We start from the raw sequence: 26,331 nt of genomic DNA, 5'->3' as shown, positions 1-26,331 counted from the left end.
CCCAGGAAAATGATGGCACTGAATTCATTTGCTGCATCAGCACACATTAAACCTTGTGTACTTTTCAGGATAGTGGCACTGATTGGAGCATTCAAGCTTAACCCTTAGCAGTCTAAACTTTTCCAGCATTTAAAAAAATTATATGGTTAATATTTCTGTGGATTCCACTTGCATTCATTTTTTACTTATTTTAATGTTTAATGTTGAATACAAAAGAAAAAAGCCAGTCTCCCAGAGAATTGCATTTCATCTAAAGAACATAATCGGTTCAAGTGTTTACATGGCATATATTCTCCTGTTAGATTGTCAAAAGAATGAACTCCCCTTTCACCCCGAAGGCGTCCCAGGGAAGTTCTGTGTATCCCAAACACATTTATCATCATTGGTGTGCTGTTAGTCTTGAGCCCTGTTTGTTCAATTGCCTCCAAAACATTTCCATTATGCAGATATCCTTGTGCATGATTTAACAAAATAAATCTGGTTTTGTACAATATCGGCAGTATGCATGATCGCTACACAAAAAAACCTGATCTAGGATAAGGGGAGTCAGACATTTTGGTACAAATGTGCTCATTATTTTAAGCTTTGAGCCATGTAGCCCTCCGTGTATAGTTTAGGAGATTTGAATGAGGTTAATTTACAGTAATGTTCTTACTGTGGTGTTCAGGTTCTTACAAAAAAGCCTGGATTTGAATTGCGTTTTAAAGGGTTAAGACCAGTTACATAGCATTACTGAGCTGACCAAGAAGGACCATCTTTCAAATTGAAAATGTAGACATTTGACACCAGAAAGATCCGTTTAATACAGACAAATAAAAAATAGAATTCAAATCATTTTTTCACTATTCAACACTTGTTGCATGTATTTTGCAATCATCAAAATGATCAATTATCAAAATCCACCATTTACAACACTTGGATACAGGCTAAAAAAATTCTAAAGCAACAAACAGTTTCTCTTATATGGGAATAAAGTTACAGAAACAAGTTTTCAATTGATGAAAAAAAGTAGAGTATGATCACTGTGCACCCTTTCTGGTCTCAGTGATCCCAATGAGTCCCAAATTGCCTTCATACTCTCTCTAGAGCCTCCAACATGATGATGCTGTTTCCCCTTATTACCTAGAGATGAAGACAAACATTAGTAAATTAGGTTAGCAATTATGGAAAATAATGACCACCAGGGAGGCAAAGAATGGGTGCTGTAATCAACCTGGTTTGCCTCCGTGCAGGTCATCATTTCACAAAAGCGGACTGCCTCGCCTCACATGGATTGATTATTCTGCAGCAAATTATCTTACAAAATAAATCAATTAGTGATTCACAACACAGTGCTTCACTATTAAAACAAATGGGTACAGAAGCATGACATATGTTCATTTGTGCAAGAGGGCAACAGAGTTAATAAGAACTATACAAGAGTAGATACTACAAGAGAAACTATTCTACTGCATATGACAGCAGCACTGTGGTTTGAGGCTCATTTGATACCATTGACCCTTGATGACTCAACCATTTAGCCAACAAATGAGTTCCATACTGTAGCAGCATAATTTACAGCTGAATCTAGGCCCACCCCAATTCCCATACAGTCCCATTGAAATGCAAAGAGTTTTACTATCACTGGTAGGACAACATGAAAATAAGAGATTGAGACTCTGATGATGTTGATGTGTACAGGGACACATTTTGCCATTTTGGTTCTGTCCTCTAGCACTGAGTTTGAAAGGATACAATGAGGTTGAAGTACAGACGGTCAGCTTTGAGTGAATTTTGAGAGAACTGTTTCAACAGGTTAGAACCCTTTGTACATAGCCCCAGCAACAACAAAAAAATAAATAAATACTGGACAGTTTAACAGTGTAGAATCACTCATTTTTGGCACAAGTTTGATTTTTCATAGCCTACATCTCACATGCATTGTTGTTGTCTCTTGCAACACTTGTAAACCTACTTAAATATAGAGGGACAAACAGCAGTAAAGCCAGACCAATTGCAGTCAGTGTCATGCAGTCACCACCTAAGCCCCATTTTTCAGCAGACAAAAATGATAATGCTCTGTCAAATGAAAATGAAGGAAAATAGTAGTACTGACCACCATGCCAATAGTGTTCTGTTGCCCTCCAGGGGCCATCTCCAGACAGTCATCCATCACCAGATTCATGAAAGGGTCAAATCCACGCAAGATCCCCTGCACATGGCGACCACCATTCAGTTTCACTGGAATGGGTTAAGATAAAAAAACAAAATAAAAACATTAACCAAATGCTCTGAAAAGCACTGGCACACTTTGGTCCTCGAGGGAAACCAAAGAGATTTAATGCACTGCTAATGTTAACTGTTGTTCACAAATTGAAAAGAAACATACCAACATAGCAATAACCATTTTCATACACATCATACAACACTAGTTGAATGTAAATGGAAAGTTTGTTTCCATGATTGAACCTTTATTTATATCTTTCATTGCACATAAACTATCCAGGCCTTTCAAAAACATGCAGACTGAAATTCCAGATTGTGAACTATCCCTTTGAGGTACTTTTGGCAAATACAACTCCTATAACATTATGTATCCCTCAATTATTATAGAGGTTTGAGGTGACGTGTTTTGAGAACCGCAAACAGATCAGATTTGATCTTGTTGCGCCTGTGTTCTTGTGCTCGTCTTGTACCACTTTATTAGGTACACCTGTACACCAGCTTGTAAATGCTAATATTTACACACCATAGTATTAGCAGTAGTAGCAACAGTCCAGCAATTTTCCGTAATCACACTCCAGTCCAGAATAATATAATTTGGTCAGGGTAAATTTTGAATGGACTTCAATAGGGAAATTAGTTTTTGTAGGTTTACAAAACTGCAATACCTAAAGTAACCACTGGAGGTATTAAAATCCGGTCGTATCATTATTTTTCTTTTTATATATGTATATATATATATATATTGCTACAACCCTAATAGGATATACGGCAATTATGATGCTGCTCTGACAGTTGTGCTTTACATGTAAAACAGTATCAAATTTAATTATTTTAATCATGATTTTTTTTCCACACTTGTGTATTGTGATTATAATGCGGCGGTTAACCGTTTAACCAGTCCACTAAAATGAGCCCAAGCGCACATCCCTAATAAAAGGTCAAAATATCGGTCAAATAGGTGTGCCTGAGAAACTATTTGTTGTTAACCATTGTAAACACTACAATAGCTCTGAAATGCAGTGCTTCATATCAATGGGTGCCATGGCGTACAAAAGAATGGCCACGCGGAAAACACTGTGGGGTAGGCGGGCGTTATGACCAGGAAAGCAGGATAAAGCTTCAACATTTGAGGAGGAAATGAAATATAATGCATTTTGCCACATGTCAAAAGATGCTCAAGTTGTTACACATAATGAATGGATGTGTGGCATTCTGGTACTTACGTGAAAGCTTCTTATCCATGAACCTAAAAAGAAAACGTATAAATTAAGAATTCAAAACGACAAAATATGCAAGTTAGCCCACCACAAACCCACGCAATATCCATACTTAAATGCTATTTCGTGATTTAAGTAGCTAATATCGCTTTACAATGTCAGTGATTGCGTAGTTATGTTAGTACATTGCTTGCTACATAGCTACTACATACGCCAGTTACCAATTCACGAACATTAATCACGGCTAAAGAACAAGCAAGTTGACCGACTTGCGAGTGAACGTGTTGAAAGATATCGAATAGCCTTACTACCTACAACGTAAAACAAACCATCCACCTATGTACTCACTTCTTTAGCTCTGGCGGGTGTGCTTTGCTCATTTTGCTGTTCTTATTTTTTGGAGGTAACACCGGCTACTAGTTTCGATATCACCACGCGACAGAGACCACCGTATAAACCGGAACAACCACACTACCGAAAACGGAAAACGCGCGTCTTTTTTCTTCTTCTTTTTGTTGTCTTACGGCGTTTTCAATACAAATGTATATTGCATTACCGCCACCTTCTGCTCCGGAGTCTGGATCAGAGGCTACATGAACTTGCCATACGCTGTATTATACTGTATGATACAGTAATACTCCGTGATATTTTCCACCTCACCAAATAATCATTTTAATGTAAATAATTTAATTCCCTCAATTTAGCTCTCGTCGCTGTGTTTGTCCTATTTGTGTTTCTGTATTAGCCACACCATATTCATGTTTTACTGACTCCCCCCTTGTTCACATTTCTCAGTGTGTTTTGCTACTATTTTTAATTATTTGTTTAGTCCACAATGTCCCACCCTTAATCTATAGCCAATACTGTTTCCTCTCTTCTATTACCATTAAGATCCTTTTTAAATAAGAGCTTTGCCAAAGCATCTGCCCTTTCATTCCCTGCCAGTGCTTCACTGCTGAGTTCTCATACAATCTTGTGGACTACTCAATTTAAAAGATCTTAAACTTGTAAGTACTGATTAAGAATCTAAACAAACCAGTACTGCACTTAGTTTACCTTCTTGTGTGTAAACCCCCAGCATGTTAGATATGCCTTTACTCATCTCTAATTTCTTTCCTGGAACTACCTCAAATCCTGTCCTTTCCAGTAGGCTATATGGATTCTTAGCAACATCCGTAAATATTTGTACGATATCTTGGTACCTTACTTCCACATACCTACAAAAAGCCATGTTTTAGTTTCCGCTTTCTTTTTAAAATCTAATAAATATACATTGATTTCAGGTTGTGGAAACAGTGAAAACATGTTCAATGGTTGTGGCACCGACATGAATTGGCTCCATCGAAATATATATACAACGGAAAGTGGACACCGTCTCCAATTCACAGCCCACTTTTACGTCATCCGTAAATTGCATTGTCGTAATTGACGTGAATTTCTTGTGTAGAACGCGTCTGGTCACTGTAACTTAACTGCAATTAAAACTACAAACCCCGTGTTGCTGTTCGTCTCAATTGACGATGCTGTATTCCGGTCATCATGAAACACTGGGAAACCGTGTTACAGTGTTTATTTGCAATAATTTACCATGGCACAACTGCTTTACAAATGAAAACTATTTACTGCACAATATCCGAGAGCTGCGAGTGTGATTTTAAACCAGATGTACAAGGTAATTTAACTGATCCGATCAATTTAGCTAAGGTAATGAAATGTCTTCTTACAGTGAAGAATCCTGACCTGTTTATATTCGGGACAGATGTGCCTGAAAGCGAAACAATTTCGACAAGTGCTGTTCTAATATATATTTTTGTGAAGATAAAAAAAGGCACTTAACGCTCACGTTGTCCTAGAATTTCTTATCGCGAAGAGTGCCTGACCGGCAAGCGTACAAATGTGTTGCCACGAAGGTACAATGATAACAGCGCTGCTGGCAGAGGAAGTGCACTAGGTGTGCGGATGGCGCGAGATTTTGAATATTGTTTGACAGACTATTATTTTTTTTTTCGAAGTATTATTGGTGCCAAGACTGTGGTCATGTGGCAGCAGTAAGTCAGAGAACAATGCACAGATGTAGAGGTGTGGGAAACGATGGGTGCACAGAGAAAGAATGTTCTCTAAAGATCAGACAGTGTGTTTTCACTGTGGGGAAAACCATGAAGTGGGCACAAAGGTGAGAGAAGGAAGATGGAGGGTGACGTGGAACAGACAAGAGCACAGGGTAAAATGTATGTAGAAGCAACAAAGAAAGTGAGGACTGAAAGGGCAACAGTGATGAATGAACAGGACAGAGCTAGGGCAGTGGAAAAAGGAGGACAGACAAAGCATTAATATTTTATTTATTTTATTGCAATGGTTATTAATTGTGCTAGTGAGATTGTCATGAAATTGGAGAGGATCAAGATGGTTGTGCATGTAGCTAAATATATTTTGGGTATTACTGATGTGAAGGGGGATTAGATTCAGGGAATTTTAGAGAAAGCGTTTGGTGGGAGTCCGATGTCTGGGAAATAGAGAAATCAAAATGAATGTGGGCCCAGGGTTATTTTTTTATAATTATTTTTTAAACAAAGAAAATAATTCCAAAGAAATTTACATTATTACATTACATTACATTAATGGCATTTGGCAGACGCCCTTATCCAGAGCATACCCATAACCAGGGATAAGTGCGCTGAAAGACCCTAGAGCAGAGGTCACCAACCCTGGTCCTGGAGAGCTACTGGGTCTGCTGGTTTTCGCTGTTACTCTGCACTTAATTGATCAATTAGAGCAGATGATTACACAGCTAACTCACCTCACCTGGTTACCTGGTACTCAGCAGGGTGCTGATTTTAAGGTGAAAACAAAAACCAGCAGACCCAGTAGCTCTCCAGGAGCAGGGTTGGTGACCTCTGCCCTAGAGGGAAGTACAATTTCAACTGCTACCTGCACAACAAAGATAAGGACCAGGGCCTATTTGATTATTATTATTATTTTTTACAAACCGCAACACGCAAATGTATGAACATACCCCTTAACTAGCCAAACACTGCTTACCTAGCCAAACTAAAACATCCTGATACACAGAAAGTAAATCACAGAAAGACAACAATTAAGGTTTACAGGGTGGTAGGGAGGGACAGGGAGAGGTGCTGCTTGAAGATGGGAGGAGATTCTACAGTTCTGACCTCAACGGGGAGTTCGTTCCACCACCGTGGAGCCAGAACAGACAGTAGTGAGCGTGAGCGTGAGGTGGAAGTTCGGAGAGGGGGAGGTGCCAAGCGGCCTGTGGAGGCTGAACGAAGAGGTCTGGCAGGGGTGTAGGAAATCACTACATACATTCAGTTGTTGGTGGTAATGCACTTCTAAGTTTGCCAAACGCTGTTAAACAAAACTAAAGAAGAAGAAGAACTATGATAACAAGAATTACCATCTTTGGGAAAAGGTGATATGATGTCACTGCATGCATCAAAGAAATGTAGGCCTAAATAGATAAACATTAGTCAATCACCCACTGAAAATAATGCCATCATTGTTCAACTGGCAAGTGTAGAATTGCTGGCTGGAGCCTGCAGTGGGCGTATAGGCATGCTGATTTGGTGTCATTATCTTGCATTTTCAATTATTTATCAATGACATCTTAACCTGCTTAACCTCCTTTACATGTTTTTATATTATTACCTGTCAAACAACATATCACTACTCTACAGTACTACCATTACAAACGGAAAAGTGGGCTAGTTTAGTGTTAAAATCAGACGAGACTTAATCTTCACGTGTCGCCTACAATTTTTATTTTTGTAAGGGGGTTCATTATCCTAGTTAAATGCTCCGTACTATGAAGACATTGTTTTCAGTGGGCAAATTGACCAGTGTTTATTTAGGCTTATTTGTTTGCAGTGATAGCCTTTTCTCCCCAAAGAAAGGTATTTCTTAAAGATGGGATTGGGCAGCCGTAATGACACAATTCTCTGCTCATGGGTTAGTGATTCACTTTCAGGCACATCAGTCCAGAATGTAATCTAGTCAGGATTCTTAAGATTTAAGGGTCAGAAGACATTTATTTTATGACAGCGTAGCCTGTAATTGAAATGCTGCTGGGCTCAACTCAATTCAAGTGCACCACTGCTCACCTCTTCAAGTTCTTTAATTTCTTGTGTCAAATTCTGTCATAGCCTGCTTTGATTTTGTGCCAGAGCCTTCTAAAATTTAGGGCCAAGTTGCATAAAAATGTTATATTTAAATGGCCATAATCCAACAAGCAAACAGCCAAATTCGTAATAAGACTTTGATGTCTAATAATGACAGCACAATGAAACATTACATTATATCATTCTTCATGACTTCCCATGTGCTGGAATTAAATGTTCCAGTGCGGTGGCATCGAAAAAACATTTTTTTTATTTAACAAAATAATTCCCCCCTTAAAACATTTATCAAGGTATTCTTATGAATAAAATCGTAAATTCGTAACCAATAACTTGTACACTGTATTGGACAAGTGCTTAACTGCACACAACATTTGGGAACGCTTTGTAAATATTTATTTGCTGGTGATTATGCACTGTACAGTGCAAGTATGTATGAAGTGAGTGGACAAATAAGCGTTGCCAAGAGCATGTAAAAATATGCCTGTGTGAGAGTGCAATACAGTATCTGCAGGGTTTGCTTTTTTTCGTTACAGTGTGCATTTCTATTGCTGGAGGTAACTCAGAGATGCTCATATAGAGTTAATAGGTCTTGCCGTTCTGAAAAACATGTTCCCTTCTAAATGCTTTTCTTACAAAGATGGCTCGTTCATCGACAAGAAACTTGCTTCCAAAAGCTAAGCTTATTATATTTCTGACGTGCAAAAATATGCATAAATGATTTGTATTCCTCATCATTGCTTTTCATCACACAAAAAAATTGAAGAGATGCTGCAGTGCACTTCATTTGAGTTGAGACGCAATGGCCCTTCTATGAAACATTTGGCATCCTGTTGTATGGACCTCGGCTACTTACTGCGTTCACCCCTTTGACAAGTTTTGAATTAGTTTTGACTTGTTTGGTTATCTTGGGTGTTGTCTGAATGCTGGAGCGTCTCCAAGAGGGCAATGGGATTGCTATATCAGTGAAAAACTATGAATACATTGTGTTTATCAAACTGAACAAATTGAAAACTATAATTTTGATAGTATATGAATGACTACATTTCTGTCTCTGTCCAGGTTTGGAGTGGGACCTCTACAAAAACCTGTATGGGCAGCACCTCGCACAGGAAATTGTGTCTGAAGCAGTGGTCGGTTTCTTGCAGAAGGATAGTCCTGATAAGCCGCTGGTATTGTCTTTTCATGGGGCTTCTGGGACAGGCAAAACATTTGTCAGCTCTATACTGGGCAGACACTTATATGGAGCAGCAATGAGCAGCCCCTACATCCACCAGTTCATCCCAACCTTGCACTTTCCCCTGCTGGACCGGGTCCAGGAATATAGGGTAACAAATTATCTTGACTAACAAGTTGACACATAATTCCATGCTCTTGACCTCAGTCTGTATCCAAATACCTTTCTCATTCTCCTTGGTTAAATGTGCAAAGAGTAGGGCTGGGTGATATGGCCTAAGAATAAAATGGGTGATATGGCCTAAACATTGTGATATTTATCTTTTTGCCAAATTGCTTGACTAGTTGACATCAGAAGTGTGACTGTGTCTTTGCCTGTGCCTGCAGTCTGCTCTAAAACGCTGGGTGGAGGGAAATCTTACAGCCTGCGCTCGCTCTATATTCATCTTTGATGAAATGGAGAGGATGCCTCCTGGTGTGACTGATGTCCTAGTTCCATTCCTGGGCCCCTCACATGTCATGTTCCGGACCAACTATCGCAAGGCCATTTACATATTCATCAGGTAGGTGGCACATCGACTGTTCCTCACAACACAAAGAGCATTCGGTCACAAACTTACGGACCAGATTTTTATTTTATTTTACAAATACATGTTTAGCTGTATGAGACTACATTGAATGTTAGATTGTGGTTTGATTCTTGTTGCACATTGCAGTTTTTTGTGTACTGTGCATAGCAATTTTCCTCATTGTGGATAGTAAAGTTTCTTTATATCCAGTAACCAGAATGACCAACTATTCAGGAGACATGGGTCCCCCCAAGTGGACTCCATTCTACATACAGACAAAAGCTGTGTCTGGAAGCGCGTACTTCCGAACTCCGAGTGCACATAGTGAGCACGCATCCATCTTGGGAGTGCGAGTCCAAACCAAATTCTGGAAGTGCATGGATAAAGTACCTGGATGTGCACTCCGTTTGTTCAAGACTTGGGGGCATGCATTGTTGCATGCTCTGACTAGGGAAAAAAATAATAATTTCAAGAAAAATGTTGCGTAATGATGGATGACAGCAGTGAAGTTGCAGACTCTCAAGTCCCTCCATATTACAAATTTAAGCAGTTTATAAACATTTTTATGTTAACATTTTCACAAATTTGAAAACATTTGGCACCACAGTTATCTGCTGGCAATTCCTTACTGAGTTAAGACACCTCCCAAACTTGAATTCTTATGTGTCAAAAATGGTCTTCGCTTTTAAATAATTTGCCAGCAGATAGCTGTGGTGCATGCATAGAGGCGGAGACCACGCATCATTCCACCAAGAAAGGAGGGACCACGACGTAGTATAGTCAATGCTACAGCTCTTAATAATTAGTTGTGATATGATTAGCAGGCATTCATTTTAATTTAAACATGAGTCAAAATCTATTTTGTGTCCCTACATTTTTTATATAAATTGAATGTATGTACAAACACATTGCTAATTGTTTCTGTTTCAAATTGTAAGGTGACAACATTTTGAGTCCCTCGTATTGCATCTCTACATCAAGTTATTGTGCATAGCATGCTAATTAATTGCCTACACATTCAGGAACAAATTACCTATTTTCCTTTACAGGTCTAAATATATATTTAGATAGAGAAGTAGCCAGCTAGCTCACACATTTCATGTTGCAAACAAGGTAATGCATTGTACAATTTCAAGTAGCCAAGCTATTTTTATTTTAATAAGAAAAGTGGAAGACTACATGCTGACCTACAACACACAAAAGTCTGGTAATTGAGTAAATTTTGAAATGTACATACTTATGAAATTGCTTGTGTGATTACAGCACTGCTGGACAGGAGGTCATAAACAAACTGGTGCTGGAGACAAGGCAGGCAGGAAAGGAACGAGAGGATATTCAGCTCAGGGACTTGGATGCTTCCCTGGCGCAGGCAGTGTTCAACACCAAAAACAGTAAGAGCAGGAACAATCCAGGTTCATCTGGTTGAGTTTGGGACTAGTAGTTTTCAAGGGTCCATAATGTTGTTCTCAACCTCATTGGACCTATGCATTTCCTGCCCAATATGTTGAAAATAATTTTCAAATCAAATAACAGATACCTGACCTGACACAAACACATAGGCAGTTAGGCTGAGCAATTATTTGCATATTCATCGAAATCACAATTAGGGATACGCTAATTGCAATAGGGCCCAAATCTTGGGATTATAGCCATTTAGTATTCCTGCAAATCAAACTTTGCCAGTTGTGGTAGCCTATTCAGCGAGTGAGCCTTGTATCCAATCACAAACATGTCCATTGTGCTTTATGAGTGCACAGTCAGAGGCGTTCCCTTGGTCTTAACTGGGATGGTCCTGTTGAGCAAGATGACCATCTTTAACCCTTGAAAATGACATACACGAAATAAAACATTACTTTTTTATTACGGTTACTACTCTTAAACCCTTTTGACTACAGGCACAATCCTAGTCTCTTCTGAAATATAACCCCTGGGGGTTTCCAAGCCAGAATTACTTTAATTTAGAATAATTCTTAGAAACAGTCCTATCCAATGAAACAAAAAGATCTATTCCTAAATATCTAGATGATGATACAACAGGAATGACAAATGCTTTCAAATGATCTTCCCTGCTTTTGTATTAAGATAAAAGTGAAGATTTTTCCCCAAATTATTTATTGCTTGATAGTTGACTGAACTGTTCAAATGTTTCCAATATTAATGGAAAATAATAGTTGGTAGCAGATACTTATAATTAAATATCATCCATAAATAAAATGTATACAGTGGTGTGAAAAAGGGTTTGCCCCCTTCCTGATTTCTTATTTTTTTGCATGTTTGTCACACTTAAATGTTTCAGATCAAACAAATTTAAATATTAGTCAAAGACAACACAAGTAAACACAAAATGCAGTTTTTAAATGAAGGTTTTTATTATTAAGGGAGAAAAAAAATCCAAACCTACATGGCCCTGTGTGAAAAAGTGATTGCCCCCTAAACCTGCAATCAAGCGTTTTCGATAACTTGCAATGAGTCTCTTACAGCGCTGTGGAGGAATTTTGGCCCACTCATCTTTGCAGAATTGTTGCAATTCAGCCACATTGGAGGGTTTTCGAGCATGAACCACCTTTTTAAGGTCATGCCACAGCATCTCAATAGGATTCAGGTCAGGACTTTGACTAGGCCACTCCAAAGTCTTCATTTTGTTTTTCTTCAGCCATTCAGAGGCGGACTTGCTGGTGTGTTTTGGATCATTGTCCTGCTGCAGAACCCAAGTTCGTTTCAGCTTGAGGTCACGAACAGATGGCCGGACATTCTCCTTCAGGATTTTTTGGTAGACAGCAGAATTCATGGTTCCATTTATCACAGCAAGTCTTCCAGGTCCTGAAGCAGCAAAACAGCCCCAGACCATCACACTACCACCACCATATTTTACTGTTGGTATGATGTTCTTTTTCTGAAATGCGGTGTTACTTTTGCCAGGTGTAATGGGACACACACCTTCCAAAAAGTTAAACTTTTGTCTTGTCAGACCACAGAGTATTTTCCCAAAAGTCTTGGGGAACATCAAGATGTTTTCTGGCAAAATTGAGACGAGCCTTAATGTTCTTTTTGCTCAGCAGTGGTTTTCGTCTTGGAACTCTGCCATGCAGGCCATTTTTGCCCAGTCTCTTTCTTATGGTGGAGTCATGAACACTGACCTTAACTGAGGCAAGTGAGGCCTGCAGTTCCTTGGATGTTGTGGGGTCTTTTGTGACCTCTTGGATGAGTCGTTGCTGCACTCTTGGGGTAATTTTGGTCGGCCGGCCACTCCTGGGAAGGTTCACCACTGTTCCATGTTTTCGCCATTTGTGGATAATGGCTCTCACTGTGGTTCGCTGGAGTCCCAAAGCTTTAGAAATGGCTTTATAACCTTTTCCAGACTGATAGATCTCAATTACTTTCTTTCTCATTTGTTCCTGCATTTCTTTAGATCTCGGCATGATGTCTAGCTTTTGAGGATCATTTGGTCAACTTCACTTTGTCAGGCAGGTCCTATTTAAGTGATTTCTTGATTGAGAACAGGTGTGGCAGTAATCAGGCCTGGGTGTGGCTAGAGAAATTGAACTCAGGTTTGATAAACCACAGTTAAGTTATGTTTTAACACAGGGCCATTTGGATTTTTTTTCTCCCTTAATAATAAAAACATTTTGTGTTTACTTGTGTTGTCTTTGACTAATATTTAAATTTGTTTGATGATCTGAAACATTTAAGTGTGACAAACATGCAAAAAAAAAAAAAAAAAGAAATCAGGAAGGGGGCAAACACTTTTTCACACCACTGTATGATGATGTTTTTTTCAGTTGAATTGGTTTTAGGCAATTGTCGAATATCCTGAATTAGAGGCTCTTTTTATAAACTAAATAATAAAGGGGAGAGTGGATTGCAGAAGGGTTGACATAAATAGCATTGACGCTTTTTAATGAAATCTTTTAGATCGTGGTCGATCAATTTTGATAAATAAGGATCGAGCCAAACTGCTAACAATTTGGAAAATAATTATATCTGCATTTATCAATGACTTATCAATTATAGGTGCTGTGACAGAACTGTAAAGGGTCCTTCTCTTTCTTCTTCAAGAATGTCATTTAAGACGTATTTATGTATTCATAATTTCTAATCGCGGAGGTCCTAAAATCCTCCAAAATTGAAAATAAAGCTCTGGAGGTATACCGTCAATCCCTGGTGATTTTTTTTTTAAATTTTATTACAGTGTATACTTTTATGTGTGAGTGAGTTAAGCGCTGCTCCCAGCTGAGGAGGTCTCTGTGTAATCTCTCTCTGCCCTTTCAGGTGGATTCTTCCAGTCAAGGATCATTTCTGAAAAGTTGGTTACTTGCTTGGTTCCCTTCTTGCCTCTGAGCCGGCGGCATGTGAATCGGTGTACCCGCCGGGAGCTGTGCCAGCGCGGGGAATGCCACCGCAGGGACATTGTGGAGGCAGTGGAGAGTTCACTGGCCTACACCCCGGAGGATGGACAATTCTTCTCCAACACTGGCTGCAAAATGATCCCAGCCAAAGTGAACTTCTTCCTATGACCCTGACCCAGTGATGCAAACTATTTTTCACCAAGATCACGTGGGGTCCACTGGATATGGTTTGGGGTCTCCGATACTTTAATTGCTGACCTGGAGCCTATGATTGGATGCAAATTTACCTCATTAACACCTAGAGCAATAATGGAAGGTTAATTGGCTGGCTTTATGTGGGTATATGCAGTGCAATCTGTAAGTGCTTAGGCACTGGTACAATTTCTGTACTTTTGCCTCGGTACTCCAGCACATTGGATTTCAAATGCAACAGTGAACATGGTGTTAAAGTGCAGATTGTCACCTTTATTTTGAGGGTATTTACATCCATATTGGGTGATCAATGTAGAAGGCATTTGATTGAACTCAATCAAATACAGAAGCAGTATGTATACTTCAGAATAAATTCTGCTCTTTCTGGTCTATCAGACAGGTGTGTGGGGGTTTTCTTCTTTATAGCAAGAATTCTTAGGTCTTTCTTGGCCTACCAGCCTACCAGAATTACTGAGCTTTTTACAAATGCTTTTTAGTCCAAAGGTTATTTTTTATATTTAATGAATATGCTTTTTATGCCATGTTATAAGTTATTATTTTCCTTTCCATGTTAATGAGAAAATAAAAGCATTTCAGTTTGAAATTCTCATACATTGGTTGTGCTAAAATATGTGATATTCGTACCTGGTTATTAATTTATTTTTTAAAAACTTTTCCCCTTTTGGTAGCTAATTGTACCTCGTCTGATTCAATTGGAGGTAGTAGTATTAGATACACCGCCCGTACCCCGTCCCTCGGCGGCCCGAAGCCTTCTTCAAGCCGTCTCGTCTCATGCCCGTTGCCGTGATTCCGAGGCGCCCGAGGTGCTTGTTGTGCGGCGATCTACTAACCCTGCCAAGTCCCTCCCTCTGGAGCAGCGAGCCAATTATTGCTGCCCCACGTGAGCTGGCCAAACTTGGCTTTTGGCAGGACCGAGAATCGAACCCCGGTCCCCGGTGTGCAACCGCAGCAAACTGCAACCGCGAGTCCGCTGCATCTTAGCCTGTTGCGCCCCCACGGCTCCCCCCGTACCTGGTTATTTGAACATTTATGGATAATGACATGGGCCTTCTTACTGTACAATCATTAAGAAATTGCTTTTCAGACAGTTCCAGCTCATGTTAGAGCTGCTCTGGATAAATTAAATTTACTCTGGACACTATTCCAATAATTTTCTTAGCAGAATTATTTTGGCAAAAGACTTGTGGAAAGAACGTGTACTGCAAATTAAAGAAAGAGCCTGGGTTACTTAAATAGAAAATACATTTCACCAAAATCAAGGTTCATAATTATTGGCACCCAGGTTTAGTGCTTGGTGCATCTACCTCTGGCAAGGATAACAACAGCATGGCAAGTGCTGGCAAGTTTAAGGAACACAGTGGAGAGATTGTGGACCACTCTCTGCAGATCCTTGCAAGATCGTACACATTTTTGGGCTTGTGCTTAGCAGCTGCCCTCTTCAGTTCAGCCCACAGGCTTTTGATTGCATTGAGGTCCGGCGTCTGAGATGGCCATTGCAATTATTGTCCAATGAAGCATTGGACCTCATGCAAGAACATATAAGTATTCTTATCATAAATGTATTACTTCTTTGTTACTACGATTGTGCCAGGTTGGATTCAACCAATGTTTCCAGACTGTCAGCCAAAACTGCCTATTACTTGGTGGAATCCATTATACCATTGATCTTAACCAGAACCCCTGGACCTCTGAAATTATAAAACAGCCCAAAACCATCACTGACCCATCACCATATTTCAATGCGAGTATGAGGTGACTCTCCTTTTATGCATTTCTGTATTGATGTCAAACATGCTGATGCAGTATCTGACCACAACATTCAATTTTGGTCGATACTATATTTGGTTTATTCATATAAAGAGCAGTAAACTGTTAAAAATCATATCAAATCAATATTTGTTGTCACTGGCCTTCACCTTCAGTGCTTTCCACTTTGCTCCCCTAGAGGGCAATCAACAACTATTTGGTGTCAGGGCATGCACATAGTGTACAGAATAGATACATAAAAATAAAAAAAACATTTCAAAATGCCGTATTGCTTATTTCTCTGTCAAGGACCAACCCTGTACAAACTTGAGGTCAACTTGTGTACAGAATTTGGTAAAGATATCGACAAGCATTCAAATTCCACATTCCACAACAAAAGTGCAGATGTCCTCAAGTATCCCCAAATCTCTCTGAATACAAAACATCTGCAAACCTTTTTGTCCAGATACATGAATGATCAGAAAAGCTTATTTTTCTCTTCAAGAAGACTTGTTTATACAAAATGTAAAGATTATCCTTATGCACTTTATTATGCATTTATTAGACTTGTGTTTTAGACTTAGTGGTCTTCTGCCGCCGTAGCCTATTCACTAAAGACCTATTCACTTCATTTTTATTAAGGGTGCCATTAATTCGGGAGCCCACTGTATATAGTTTTGGAGATAATCGGGTTTACTAATTCTTAAAAAAAGCTTTGGAACGCAAGTGGGCTTTAAACCATAGGTTACTGTTTGAGACTCTATGAAGGAAGTTGTGAAATTAACATATTCCAAGAATTCATGGACAAGCTATATTTACTTTTTTATGCCTCGACAAAAACATCAACAGATACATGAATGTGCTGAAGTAATGTAAATCTTTTTGCTTTCTTGTTGATATCAGATGATTACACTTCTCAGGGCAGTTTGCCATTTCTTGCTGTGTATGCACACTCCAGGGCAACTGAAAGAGAAACAAGAGAGAAATATTACAGTAAATGCAGATTACTTTTAAGGGATCTTAATGTGGAATATTAAGAAATGCCAACCTGGCTGAGCAGTAAGTGAAAGCTCAGACTGATGCTATGACTCACCTGAGGCTCATTCTCTCTCAAAATGTCAACTTTAATGTCAAGAAGATGAGCATGCAAGATCAGTGCATTCAAATATTTCATGCCCTTACAAATACTTTTTATTTGAACTGTTTAGATAATATTATATATATAAATAATATTTACAAATAAAAGTATTTGATAATTTAATGTATGTAAATGCATTTATTTTAATTATAATTATTTGAAAGCCACAGTGAAGCAAATATTTGAAAGAAGATATTTTATTTTATGATTGTATTGTATTATTGCATAACTCTCAGTTTCAATACCTTTAACCCTTTGATGCACAAACTGGGTTTATTTGTTTTTCTGTATGTGCCTCAAATTCAAAACCATTCAAAACCTTGCAGTCTGGGAAAATGAGTCAGTTTGGAAAATACAATGTGATAAAGAGTGCAGAAGTCTCATAATTAGGTTAAAAGTTGTGGACACTAAGATTCATGGAAGTAGAAAGCAATCATACCTGTGCAGTCCTCTGCAGTCTTGTGCTCATGTAGTGGGGCTCTCTCTTTGAGAAACTGTGTCAGAATAGGTCCCTTCCCCCGCAGTGTAGCGTTATCAAGCAGTACTAGGAGATTTTTCATTAATTGATTGCGTCGTGACAGAATCATGGCCACTGTATCCTTCTCCTTGGGCACCTCCTAAGAGAAGAAAGTCTGCAGGTATTGGGAGACGCCACAATTCTATTTGGGCCTGATCCTAGCTTGAGATATGTAAGATAAAGGCCACTTTGGACAGACAGTGAGACTGGCTGATGCTAGCCTACTGTCCATGTACTATGCCACGTTATCTAGATAGCTACTACCTTGCACATGATAACGTTACTGAACATCTGAACTTTAGATTAGTCTCAGTCGTTTGCATTTTGTCCCCCCGTGTTAAATCTATGTACAATTCATCACTGAAATTTACAATTCAAATTTAATAAAATGTACAGTCATGTAAAGATGTAAAGTCAAGAAGCACCTATATTTCTCAATTAGGCTACCGACAGAATGAGTGGTCTTATGTCCCTTGGATTTAAGTCATTTTTATGCAAATTCTGTGTTATATCCTTAACACAGAAATGGTGCAACATGGCAATACCAAAATCAGTAGTTGGCAAGCCCATTGCCATTGTAGTAGACCTGCAAAATGGCATTAAGATTGGTTTTGAAACAAGTGAGGTACTGATGTTCATTTTCAATGGAATGCAAACAAATAGTGCCCGCGTTCACTACATTCAAGCACCACTGCCTGGCATCACTACTACTCTCTACCTTCAGGGCCTGACACAGGGCATTGGCTGCTTCTTGGTGAACCGCCTCCAGGTATTCTCTGATGTCTTTTTCTCTCTCCAGATCTTTTCTCAGTGCGTTTGCCTTGCTATTGGTCTGCTCCAACTCCTCCTTCAGTGATGCAAAGTCCTGCCTATTGTGCAAAATGGTGTGACAGGATGATTGCTTTAAACACATTTTTATTTCCAGTTATATTTTAGATTTATAATTATTTTCATCCATAATAAAGGTTACCATCAAGGACCTGTAACAATGAAATGTTAAATGCTAGTACCAGCTGTACTGTGTTAACTGCCCTGGCAAACATATTCAAGTACATTATATAAGATATCTGTAATACTGAATCAAGTGCTGAAGATATTGAAGAAGAGTATAAGGATGAGGTATCCTAGAAATGGGCTTTTCTGCCTGTTTTTGAGCATACACATCTCGAAGGTATGCACAAAAATATTATCTAAGCACCTGCATCTCATCTGAGCACCTATCAGCATTCACTCGTGTATCTCTTTTTTGCTCTTTTTTTGTTGCTTTTTAGCTTTGCTCTTTTTTCCTTTTTGGCAATAATGGGGAGGGGCCAACATATAAGTACCCTTACCTCATGGGGAATATGTCTACCTCCAACTGGATCAAAACATAACAGAAATTTCTGGATAGCTAAAATTAAAAAAACAAAAGAGTTTTATATACACTCAGTGAGCACATTATTATGTTTATTAGACTTATTTTGAGATGTATTAAGTCTTCTTATTAAATCTATTCACTTTGAGGTTTGACACGTTGTGTGTTCAGAGATGCTCTCCTGTATACCTCTCTGCGCTGCTGGTCACCGGATGTTTTTTATTTTTTGCACCATTCTCAACTCTAGAGACTGCGTGAAAATCAGCTGGTGTGCAGATCTACCTAATAAAGTGCTCAGTGAGTGTATAACAATGCATACATAACTAAAATCTCGACCCATTATATAGTTCTATATAGCCAAGGCTCATTATTGTTGGTTTTAACCGAATTCCCCCAAAAAATTCCCCCGAAAGAGAATGAGTGAAGCTGTGCGCCCGTTCTGTGTGCATTTTGAAAGAGAGCACGGTCGCGCAGAAAAGACGGTAGTACAGGGGAGTTAATGTCATTTTCTTCGGTGCAATTAAGGAAGCAAATGCCTAAGGACTCGTTTTTTCAAAATAAACCAGTCTGATTTATCCCGGAAATTATGCATTATTATAACCGATTTCCACCACTTTTATAAAGTGAAAAATCCCCGGATTTTTAAATAAAAAATAAACTCTAAAAATGATGATCCTTATATATATAGCGAAATTTCCATCGCTATGTGGATTATAAAGGAGTTGAAGATGCAATAAAAACAATGTGAACGTATCAAAACGCACATTCCCCAAATAAACCCACACAAGTGACATTCCGGAGGCAAGGAAACTTGTCCATGTTTGACTAAGCTTGCGAACTAACATTTGCTAGGTAGCTAACAGTTATTTGGGAAGAGCATTGCTGCCAGACAAGGTGATTATATAGAAGAATATAATGGGTAGAGATAAAACATTATTTAATTTAAATTTAGATTTTAGCTAGATAGGGATTTCTGTTGTGTCTCAATCCAGTTGGAGGAACTCCCCATGACGTAAGGGACACCACTGTCAAAAATGAAAAAAGTAGTTGCGCTCGGATAATATTCTTGCGCATATCTTCAGATTGTGTGTATGCTCAAAGCATACAATATTGCACTCAAAGTCTGCATTTAGATCCTGTTACAAATGGTTAAATCTGACCCTGCAAAGCAATGTGGATTCTCTGACCTAAGGCAGCTGAGGTCCTTCTGCAGAGCACTGTGTTCCTCCTGTAGCTGGGCATGCAATGTCTGGCGCTTCACATGCTCCTTTAGCTCTAAAAGTTGTTCATCACACCTAGATGAAAGGTGATGTAGCACCTAACAAAGGGGAAGATGCAAAAAAATCCCAGTCAATCGAAGAAATACACAGCCATTGGAACACACCATAAGTGAGACATGCACATATATGTAGTCAAACATTTAAATAATTAGTTGAGGTAAAGTCAGTTGTAAAAACACTTTAACAAAAGTCTTAACATACAACGTAGAAAATATGTACAATCATTACCTATTTTTCAAGAAAGCATAGCAGTCCCAAATGATAGGTTTAATATCAAGAAAATGTAAATGTACATGTGTATACAGTATGTCACACTTTACCAAATACCAAATATGGCAAAAAGACGCACAGAATAAATGAAACAGAATAAATCTAACAATTCTGTTGATTGAATGTCTTTTTATATAGTGCCCTAATTTCTAGGGGTAGGCAGAGATGTCTGTATTGGTATTTGTTTGGAAAAACAGATGTGGATGTAGATGTAACAGGTTCTGACCACTCTCCCCACAAAGTGTTGTGTTGGAAGCACATGGGTCTATATTTTCCAACGGTTGCTGGTGATGATTGATTTGGACAACTAGCTGGATATGTAAGAAAGAAAAATGTTCACCATAGAGGAACTTTTCAGATCCAAAAGAAATAGCACTCCGGATCAAAATAACTATGGATGTTCGATAACAACGGTTTTTCGACCGATGCATGCTCTTTTTGTAATGTTACATATGCCTATTAGTATTCCTGTAATTGTTCAAATTGGCAGGAAAATGCATTAGTGCTCACTCCATAATTAGTTATGAGCAAGCTAGCGAGTTTATACCTAGCTCTTTATTTAGCTAGCTAGGTCTGCGAGGTCCAGCTGAAATGGCTAAATGGATATCTGCCTAGATGGAATTAAATATCAAGGAAGCAGCCATTTGCAAGATTATGTTCGGATCACACAATCTATCACAATCTAAATATACGGTAGGCTTTTTTTCATGTCATTTACCGGTACTTCAGATCGCTTAATATAGGTGTACACTGGTTGGAACTGCATCATTATTTTAATTTCTGTGCCTTTCTTTTTTGCATATGGCTACTCATTGGATGTTTTTAGTTTTTTTGCACCATTCTCTGCTAAATCTAGAGACTGAAAATCCCACAAGATCAGCAGTTTCTGAGATACTCAAAACACCCTATCTGGCACTAACAATCATTCAAAGTGACTTAGATCATATTTCTTCCCAAAGATGACAATTGGTCTGAAAAACAGCGGAATCTCTCGACTACTTCTGCATGCTTTTACACATTAAGTTGCTGCCACATAACTGACAAATATAAGAAGGCCTGCACGCCAGTTCACCACATGCTGGGCGCTGGCTGGAAAATAGTGCCCAAAGAGTCTGTTTTGTGATCAGTATTATTGTGATTGTGAGATTTTTCATACAATGACCCACCTTCTGGTTGCTAAGGCTCCTTATTGTTTTTTCCTGCAGTAGAGGTTTCAGCACTGCCATTTCCGATTTCAGTTGCTCCTCCTTTTCCTTCAGGGTCTGGTTCTCTTCCAGCAGCACTTGGATCTTGTGTGAAAGTTGACTCAACTGAGTGGTCACTGACATGTTCTCATGGATTGCCCTCATTGTTGTGACTGGGATCTTCCTTTCTGAGACAAGCTTCAACTCTGCTGCTATAGCTGCCATATGTTGATGCATCTCTTTTTTCACCCTGTAGGGGTTCATGTTCATGTTCAGGCATGTTCAACATACTCAATCTGTATTGTCAAATTGGCACAAAAGAATACTCAAGCAGTCAAGCAGTACAGCTAAATGGCTTGTTAACATACCCAGCTGCGAACATTGAATTTTCCTTGATGACCTAGAATTTCCCACAACTTGCTCTAGATGTTTTGCTTTCAATAAGAAAATTGTTTTCCCCAAAGGTACAGAAATGGTGGAGTGAAATTATTATTTCTGCTATATACTTAGCGGATAATAGATCAAAAGTTGAATGAGACAAAACTACAGACGATTAGTTTTATGTCATGCTATTTACATGTAGATGTTTTACCAAGTGGTATTGCCAGCTTTCTTGTAACAAATAAGTAAACCAAAATGGATTATGGGTAATCTTGATATAAATCACTGCTCTGTCTGTTACAGGCCGAAATGCAATGCGGCTGCCCTCAACTGCCGGAACATTGTAAGTATTATTTCCCTGCCGGCGGCATTCTTGCCACAGAAGCAAACTGCCAAATGAAACACGAAACCACTGTAATTGGAAGAAAACTATACACCTAACCATACTAATTACAGATACACCAGGCAGTCAGGTCAGTAAAGACTGCTAATGCCTATTTTGTAATGTGAGCGTATTTGCACGTCATATGCACACATCTGAAATGCATATAACAATATTCTCCGTCCTTGTGTTCTAGCAAGACCATTCTCATCAAGAGCACTTGGCAAGAACACCAAGTATATTGTTGAGTTCTTAGAAACACTTTTGATATGCCAGAGAGAAAGTCATTTTTGGAAAAATGTTTTGGTGTAATTTGGTTGTGCTGTGGCTTGTTTCTTGCAGTGTTTCTGTTTTTGCACATTTCTGAATTTGCAGCGTGTTTCTAAATGCAGAGTATGTGTTGTCAAATTGGTGAATGTGTTTTCTGTATTTGCAGTGCATTTGGTTCTCTGGGCCTCTGGAGAAATGGATGTTTGATAACTTTTGTTTCAAACTTTTGTTAAATTTTGTTTACTCAGTTTCCCTTTTATCTAATACATTTAGTCTAAAGATCTGGAACCATTCAGTGACAAATATGCAATAAGAAGAAATCAGATCAATGTAGGCTTTATAATGGAACTAGACAAGTAATGGGAAGGCTTGCAAATCAATGTACCAGAGATTATTCAAAAAAGAAACTTAACAAATTGAGTTGCAGATGCCTGATCTACCAGCAGGGGTTGCTAGGGAATAAAGGGACATGCATTCTTGCTAACTAAATTATCCATAAGCCAGGGTGACACAACACACTAAGAAGAATTCGACACAGTAAATGTGTAAAAGCCATTTGTTTGAATGGGCCCGACCAAATGCACAATAATTACTTGTGTACAATTATAATAATTTTTTTAGGGCTTTTGAGCGGCCAACACGTATCAACTGATTCTAGAGTATTCTTGCACATTGTGAGTCAAAGGTGTTAAGAATTAACACAACCTGTGTCAAAGCACTCTTGTCACTGCATATGTGTAGAACAAATTACACATCTCTTCTTAGAGTGTACACTGATCAATGGTGCCTTAACCTGATTAGCTAGCCGTGGTTTGTAGAGTATCTACTGACTATGTTGTTGTAAATTACTTACATTGCAGGGACTGTGGACTGGGTGGCTCAAACGGTTAAGGCACTGATCTGTGTCTCATTGTTTTTCAGTGACCCCCTTCTAGGTTGATTGGGCGCCTGTTAAACTGCACAGGAATAACCACTTCCTCCAATTAATCTCCGTCCAAACCCAATTTACAGGCTGCAGTATGATAGGAAGTTGGACTGGTGCACGCTTCTGTGTAGAGCACATGCTTTTCTGTGTTCTCCTGAATTGCTAGATTAGAGTGTCAATACTCAATGGGACATCCCAAATTGTGAGAGAAATGGGGGAAAAGGTGAAACAAAAGCAGCAGCAGAATTGTGATAAATGGCAATAGCTATTGCACCACTGACCTATCATTGTCCAGCACATTCTTCTTCTCCAAGCTGTGGATGGCCAGTTGGTGCTCTTTGCTTTGTTTCTTCAACTGTTCTTCCTGCATTGTGAGGCGTTCCATAAGTTCCTCTTTCTGCATGTGGAACTCATCTAAAGAGGCCAGCTTTCCCACTAAGAAGATAGAATCAAGTATGAACTCATGAAACCTACAACCCAAACATCCCCTAGTTCTTGATACATTTAAATGCATAACCTGGAAGAAATATTTTTCATGTGCTGCTTGCTTCATAACAGCAGGACTTTCTGTATTATAGGTCCTGCAGAAGTCTACTGTCTTCAACATGTGTGTTTATTTTATCCACTCTTACAGTTATTAACTCAGTTTCTACATACAGCAGGCTGCAGAATTATTATTTGGCACCCTTAATGAAAATGGAGAAAAAAAGGCTGCGTATAATAAACAACCTGGATAATGATCTATATTTCATGGTCAAACATACAGGAAAATTATATACTTTTATTTCAATACATTGACTCTAATATTTCTAATGTAATGTTTTTTATTTATGTATCTTTTTCTGAAAAATCACAGGTGCCAAATTATTATAATGAACAATTATTGTTAATAAAATCAAACAAAATCGTCAATACAATTTTGGCAAAACAACGCCATTTAGCCAATAAAGGTGTTCTATACTGTATCAGCATAATTTACAGCTGAATCTAGTCCCACCCCCCAATTCCCATAGAGATCCATTCGAATGCAAAGAGATTTAGTATCACTTGTAGGAAATAACCTGAAACTGATGATGTTGATAGGTCACGGATATCAGGAAGCCATGGCATGCGAAAGATATGCAACCAAGTATAATAACCAAGTGTAATTCCTACACCGTTCACCCTATTTATCCTCAAATTAAACCCAAAAAGTCAACACTTTCAGCTCATATTTACTTCCAACTCCAATATCCTGTGGGAGACAACCAAATATGCATGGACCTGACTAAGTTCTTGGTTGAATTGAGTTCTCAACCAAAGTTTTTGTTGTTATGGCTAGCATGCACGGTATATTGGTTTATGTGAATCCACTATGGCCAGAGTGGATTCATGCAAACTGTTATAGTTAAATTACCACTTAATTCAACCTTGTGTTTGTCCCTGCGTGTGGGTGTGGCCTGCATATGTAATGAGATTCTCAGAGTTTTGAGTTGCATGTCACACCTAGGACCATGTTCTCCGATGTGAGCTGGTCTTTCTTTTCCTGGAAATCCTGGCGAAGCTGAGCCAGCTGCTTCTCCATGGATGCCTTTTCTGATTCCTTGACTTTCCGAAGAACCGAAAGCTGTTCAGAGAGGTCAAACACTTCATCTTCTTTCTGAATTACTGTTTGTTTCAGGTACAGCACAATATCTTTCTTATCGTTTTCCAAACTGCTGTATTTATATGAGAAATCCTTCTGTTTCACCTCCAGCTCATCACATTTCTTTTTATACCTACAGAAGACAAAACAAGAAACATTCATTCACCATTTTTATTGTTAGTAAAACCATATTATGTTCTGTTCAGAGACATAAACCACAGTCTGCTATATAATGGCAAATGCTTTTTAAATGCATTAAATAAATTGCATAAATTTGATTTGGCAAATGTTTCTTCAACAATTCTGAACATATCAGAACATTTAAGTTTGAAGAACTGATATGTAATATGTGTACTTATATAAGCAGATAATCATAAGTTAATTGCATTTCATTTTTAAATGAAAATGGAAATTTTGTAAGCTCATTGGGAGGGGGGGTGCATTGTTTTGTTATTTAAATATCTTGATACGTATTTGTGTTCTTGGTGTCATCTTAACAGATGTTCCAGGACCTGTAAAAGTTTTCATATTTAAAAAAGAATTAAGACCATCTGCCATATTTAAAAATGCATAGCATCTAATCCAGTATCATTTCACCCTTCTGCCCTCCATTGGAACTACACGGTACTGCATGTGGTGAAAAGTATGAAGGAATAAAACTTGAGAATCTGAATGAGGCTACGGTTTCAGTATGTTGCTATGGTTATATATGTTGATTAAATGGCTAGAGCTAGACTAAACGTAAGGTTAAATGTAAGGTTTTAAACAAGGCTTGAATTGGTTTCTTATTCGCGGCGTATTATTCCCCAGCCAAATCCACAATAGTTAACGTTTGCTACATAAGCGTCTTGCCTCGAAGATTACTGTAGCTAGATTGGCGTTTGACACTTTTTAAACCAAATAGTCTGCAGAATACGTGGTTATTTATGTTGACCTTGTAGCCCGATTGGTCCAGTTGAAAAATTCCTTAACGCTGAGCAGTGGCCTTTGTCAAGGGAAACTCGGTTGAATAATCCTTTTATTTTTATTAGTGTTCACTTACTTCTCCAACTGAGATTCCAGGTCCAATACCTGTATCATGTAAGATTCTTTGCTGCGTTCAGTCTGCGGATCCCCTGTCTCTCGCGAACGGCCTCGTTCTTGCTTCCTTTTACCGCTTTTTTCAACAGCGCCCTTCTTTTCCTTCGTTTTTGAAGCCATTGAAACCTCTGAAGGGAACGTTTCAGATACAACACTGAGCTAAAACTAAAACTGAATGCGTGTTGCTAAGGGTACTCTGTTGGCAGCGCAAACCATAGAACGGAGGTAGGAAATACAGACCAGTTACTCTATGTACCATAGATCGTCAATAGTACTGGAGAGGATAGAAGGGGTTAGGGCAGTGGAGCACCTGGAACTATGGCT

The 26,331-nt window shown here is 38.7% G+C and overlaps 3 protein-coding genes across 5 annotated transcripts; 1 reads left to right on the top strand and 2 right to left on the bottom strand.

The window, feature by feature from the left end:
• Window positions 1-778: 778 nt before the first annotated feature.
• snrpg (small nuclear ribonucleoprotein polypeptide G) lies at window positions 779-5,284 on the bottom strand. 2 transcript variants are annotated; one of them, XM_061260062.1, is made up of 4 exons: window positions 5,266-5,284; window positions 3,429-3,451; window positions 2,096-2,220; window positions 779-1,122 (listed from the first exon to the last, which is right to left on the bottom strand). In XM_061260062.1, the coding sequence occupies exons 2-4, from the start codon at window positions 3,445-3,447 to the stop codon at window positions 1,072-1,074; spliced, it is 195 nt and encodes a 64-aa protein (XP_061116046.1). In that variant the 5' UTR covers window positions 3,448-3,451; window positions 5,266-5,284; the 3' UTR covers window positions 779-1,071. The 2 variants fall into 2 exon arrangements, with proteins under 2 accessions (XP_061116046.1, XP_061116045.1); XM_061260061.1 differs by lacking the exon at window positions 5,266-5,284 and adding an exon at window positions 3,771-3,934.
• On the top strand, window positions 4,938-14,232 carry tor2a (torsin family 2, member A). Of its 2 annotated transcripts, none has more exons than XM_061260059.1 (5): window positions 4,938-5,094; window positions 8,615-8,880; window positions 9,116-9,291; window positions 10,561-10,688; window positions 13,567-14,232. In XM_061260059.1, exons 1-5 carry the CDS (start codon window positions 4,962-4,964, stop codon window positions 13,809-13,811), a joined length of 948 nt encoding a protein of 315 aa, XP_061116043.1. In that variant the 5' UTR covers window positions 4,938-4,961; the 3' UTR covers window positions 13,812-14,232. The 2 variants fall into 2 exon arrangements, with proteins under 2 accessions (XP_061116043.1, XP_061116044.1); XM_061260060.1 differs by lacking the exon at window positions 4,938-5,094 and adding an exon at window positions 6,738-6,849.
• Window positions 14,233-16,399: 2,167 nt separating this feature from the next.
• cfap157 (cilia and flagella associated protein 157) lies at window positions 16,400-26,159 on the bottom strand. Its single transcript, XM_061260971.1, has 8 exons — window positions 25,970-26,159; window positions 24,789-25,060; window positions 23,585-23,738; window positions 21,328-21,595; window positions 19,799-19,929; window positions 17,976-18,126; window positions 17,180-17,357; window positions 16,400-16,565 (listed from the first exon to the last, which is right to left on the bottom strand). Exons 1-8 carry the CDS (start codon window positions 26,125-26,127, stop codon window positions 16,519-16,521), a joined length of 1,359 nt encoding a protein of 452 aa, XP_061116955.1. The 5' UTR covers window positions 26,128-26,159; the 3' UTR covers window positions 16,400-16,518.
• Window positions 26,160-26,331: the final 172 nt, after the last annotated feature.

This window comes from Conger conger, chromosome 11 (genome assembly GCF_963514075.1).
Source record: "Conger conger chromosome 11, fConCon1.1, whole genome shotgun sequence".
Classification (NCBI taxonomy): domain Eukaryota; kingdom Metazoa; phylum Chordata; class Actinopteri; order Anguilliformes; family Congridae; genus Conger; species Conger conger.
Note: the sequence above shows the minus strand (reverse complement) of the source record. Positions and strands in the feature narration are given on the sequence as shown.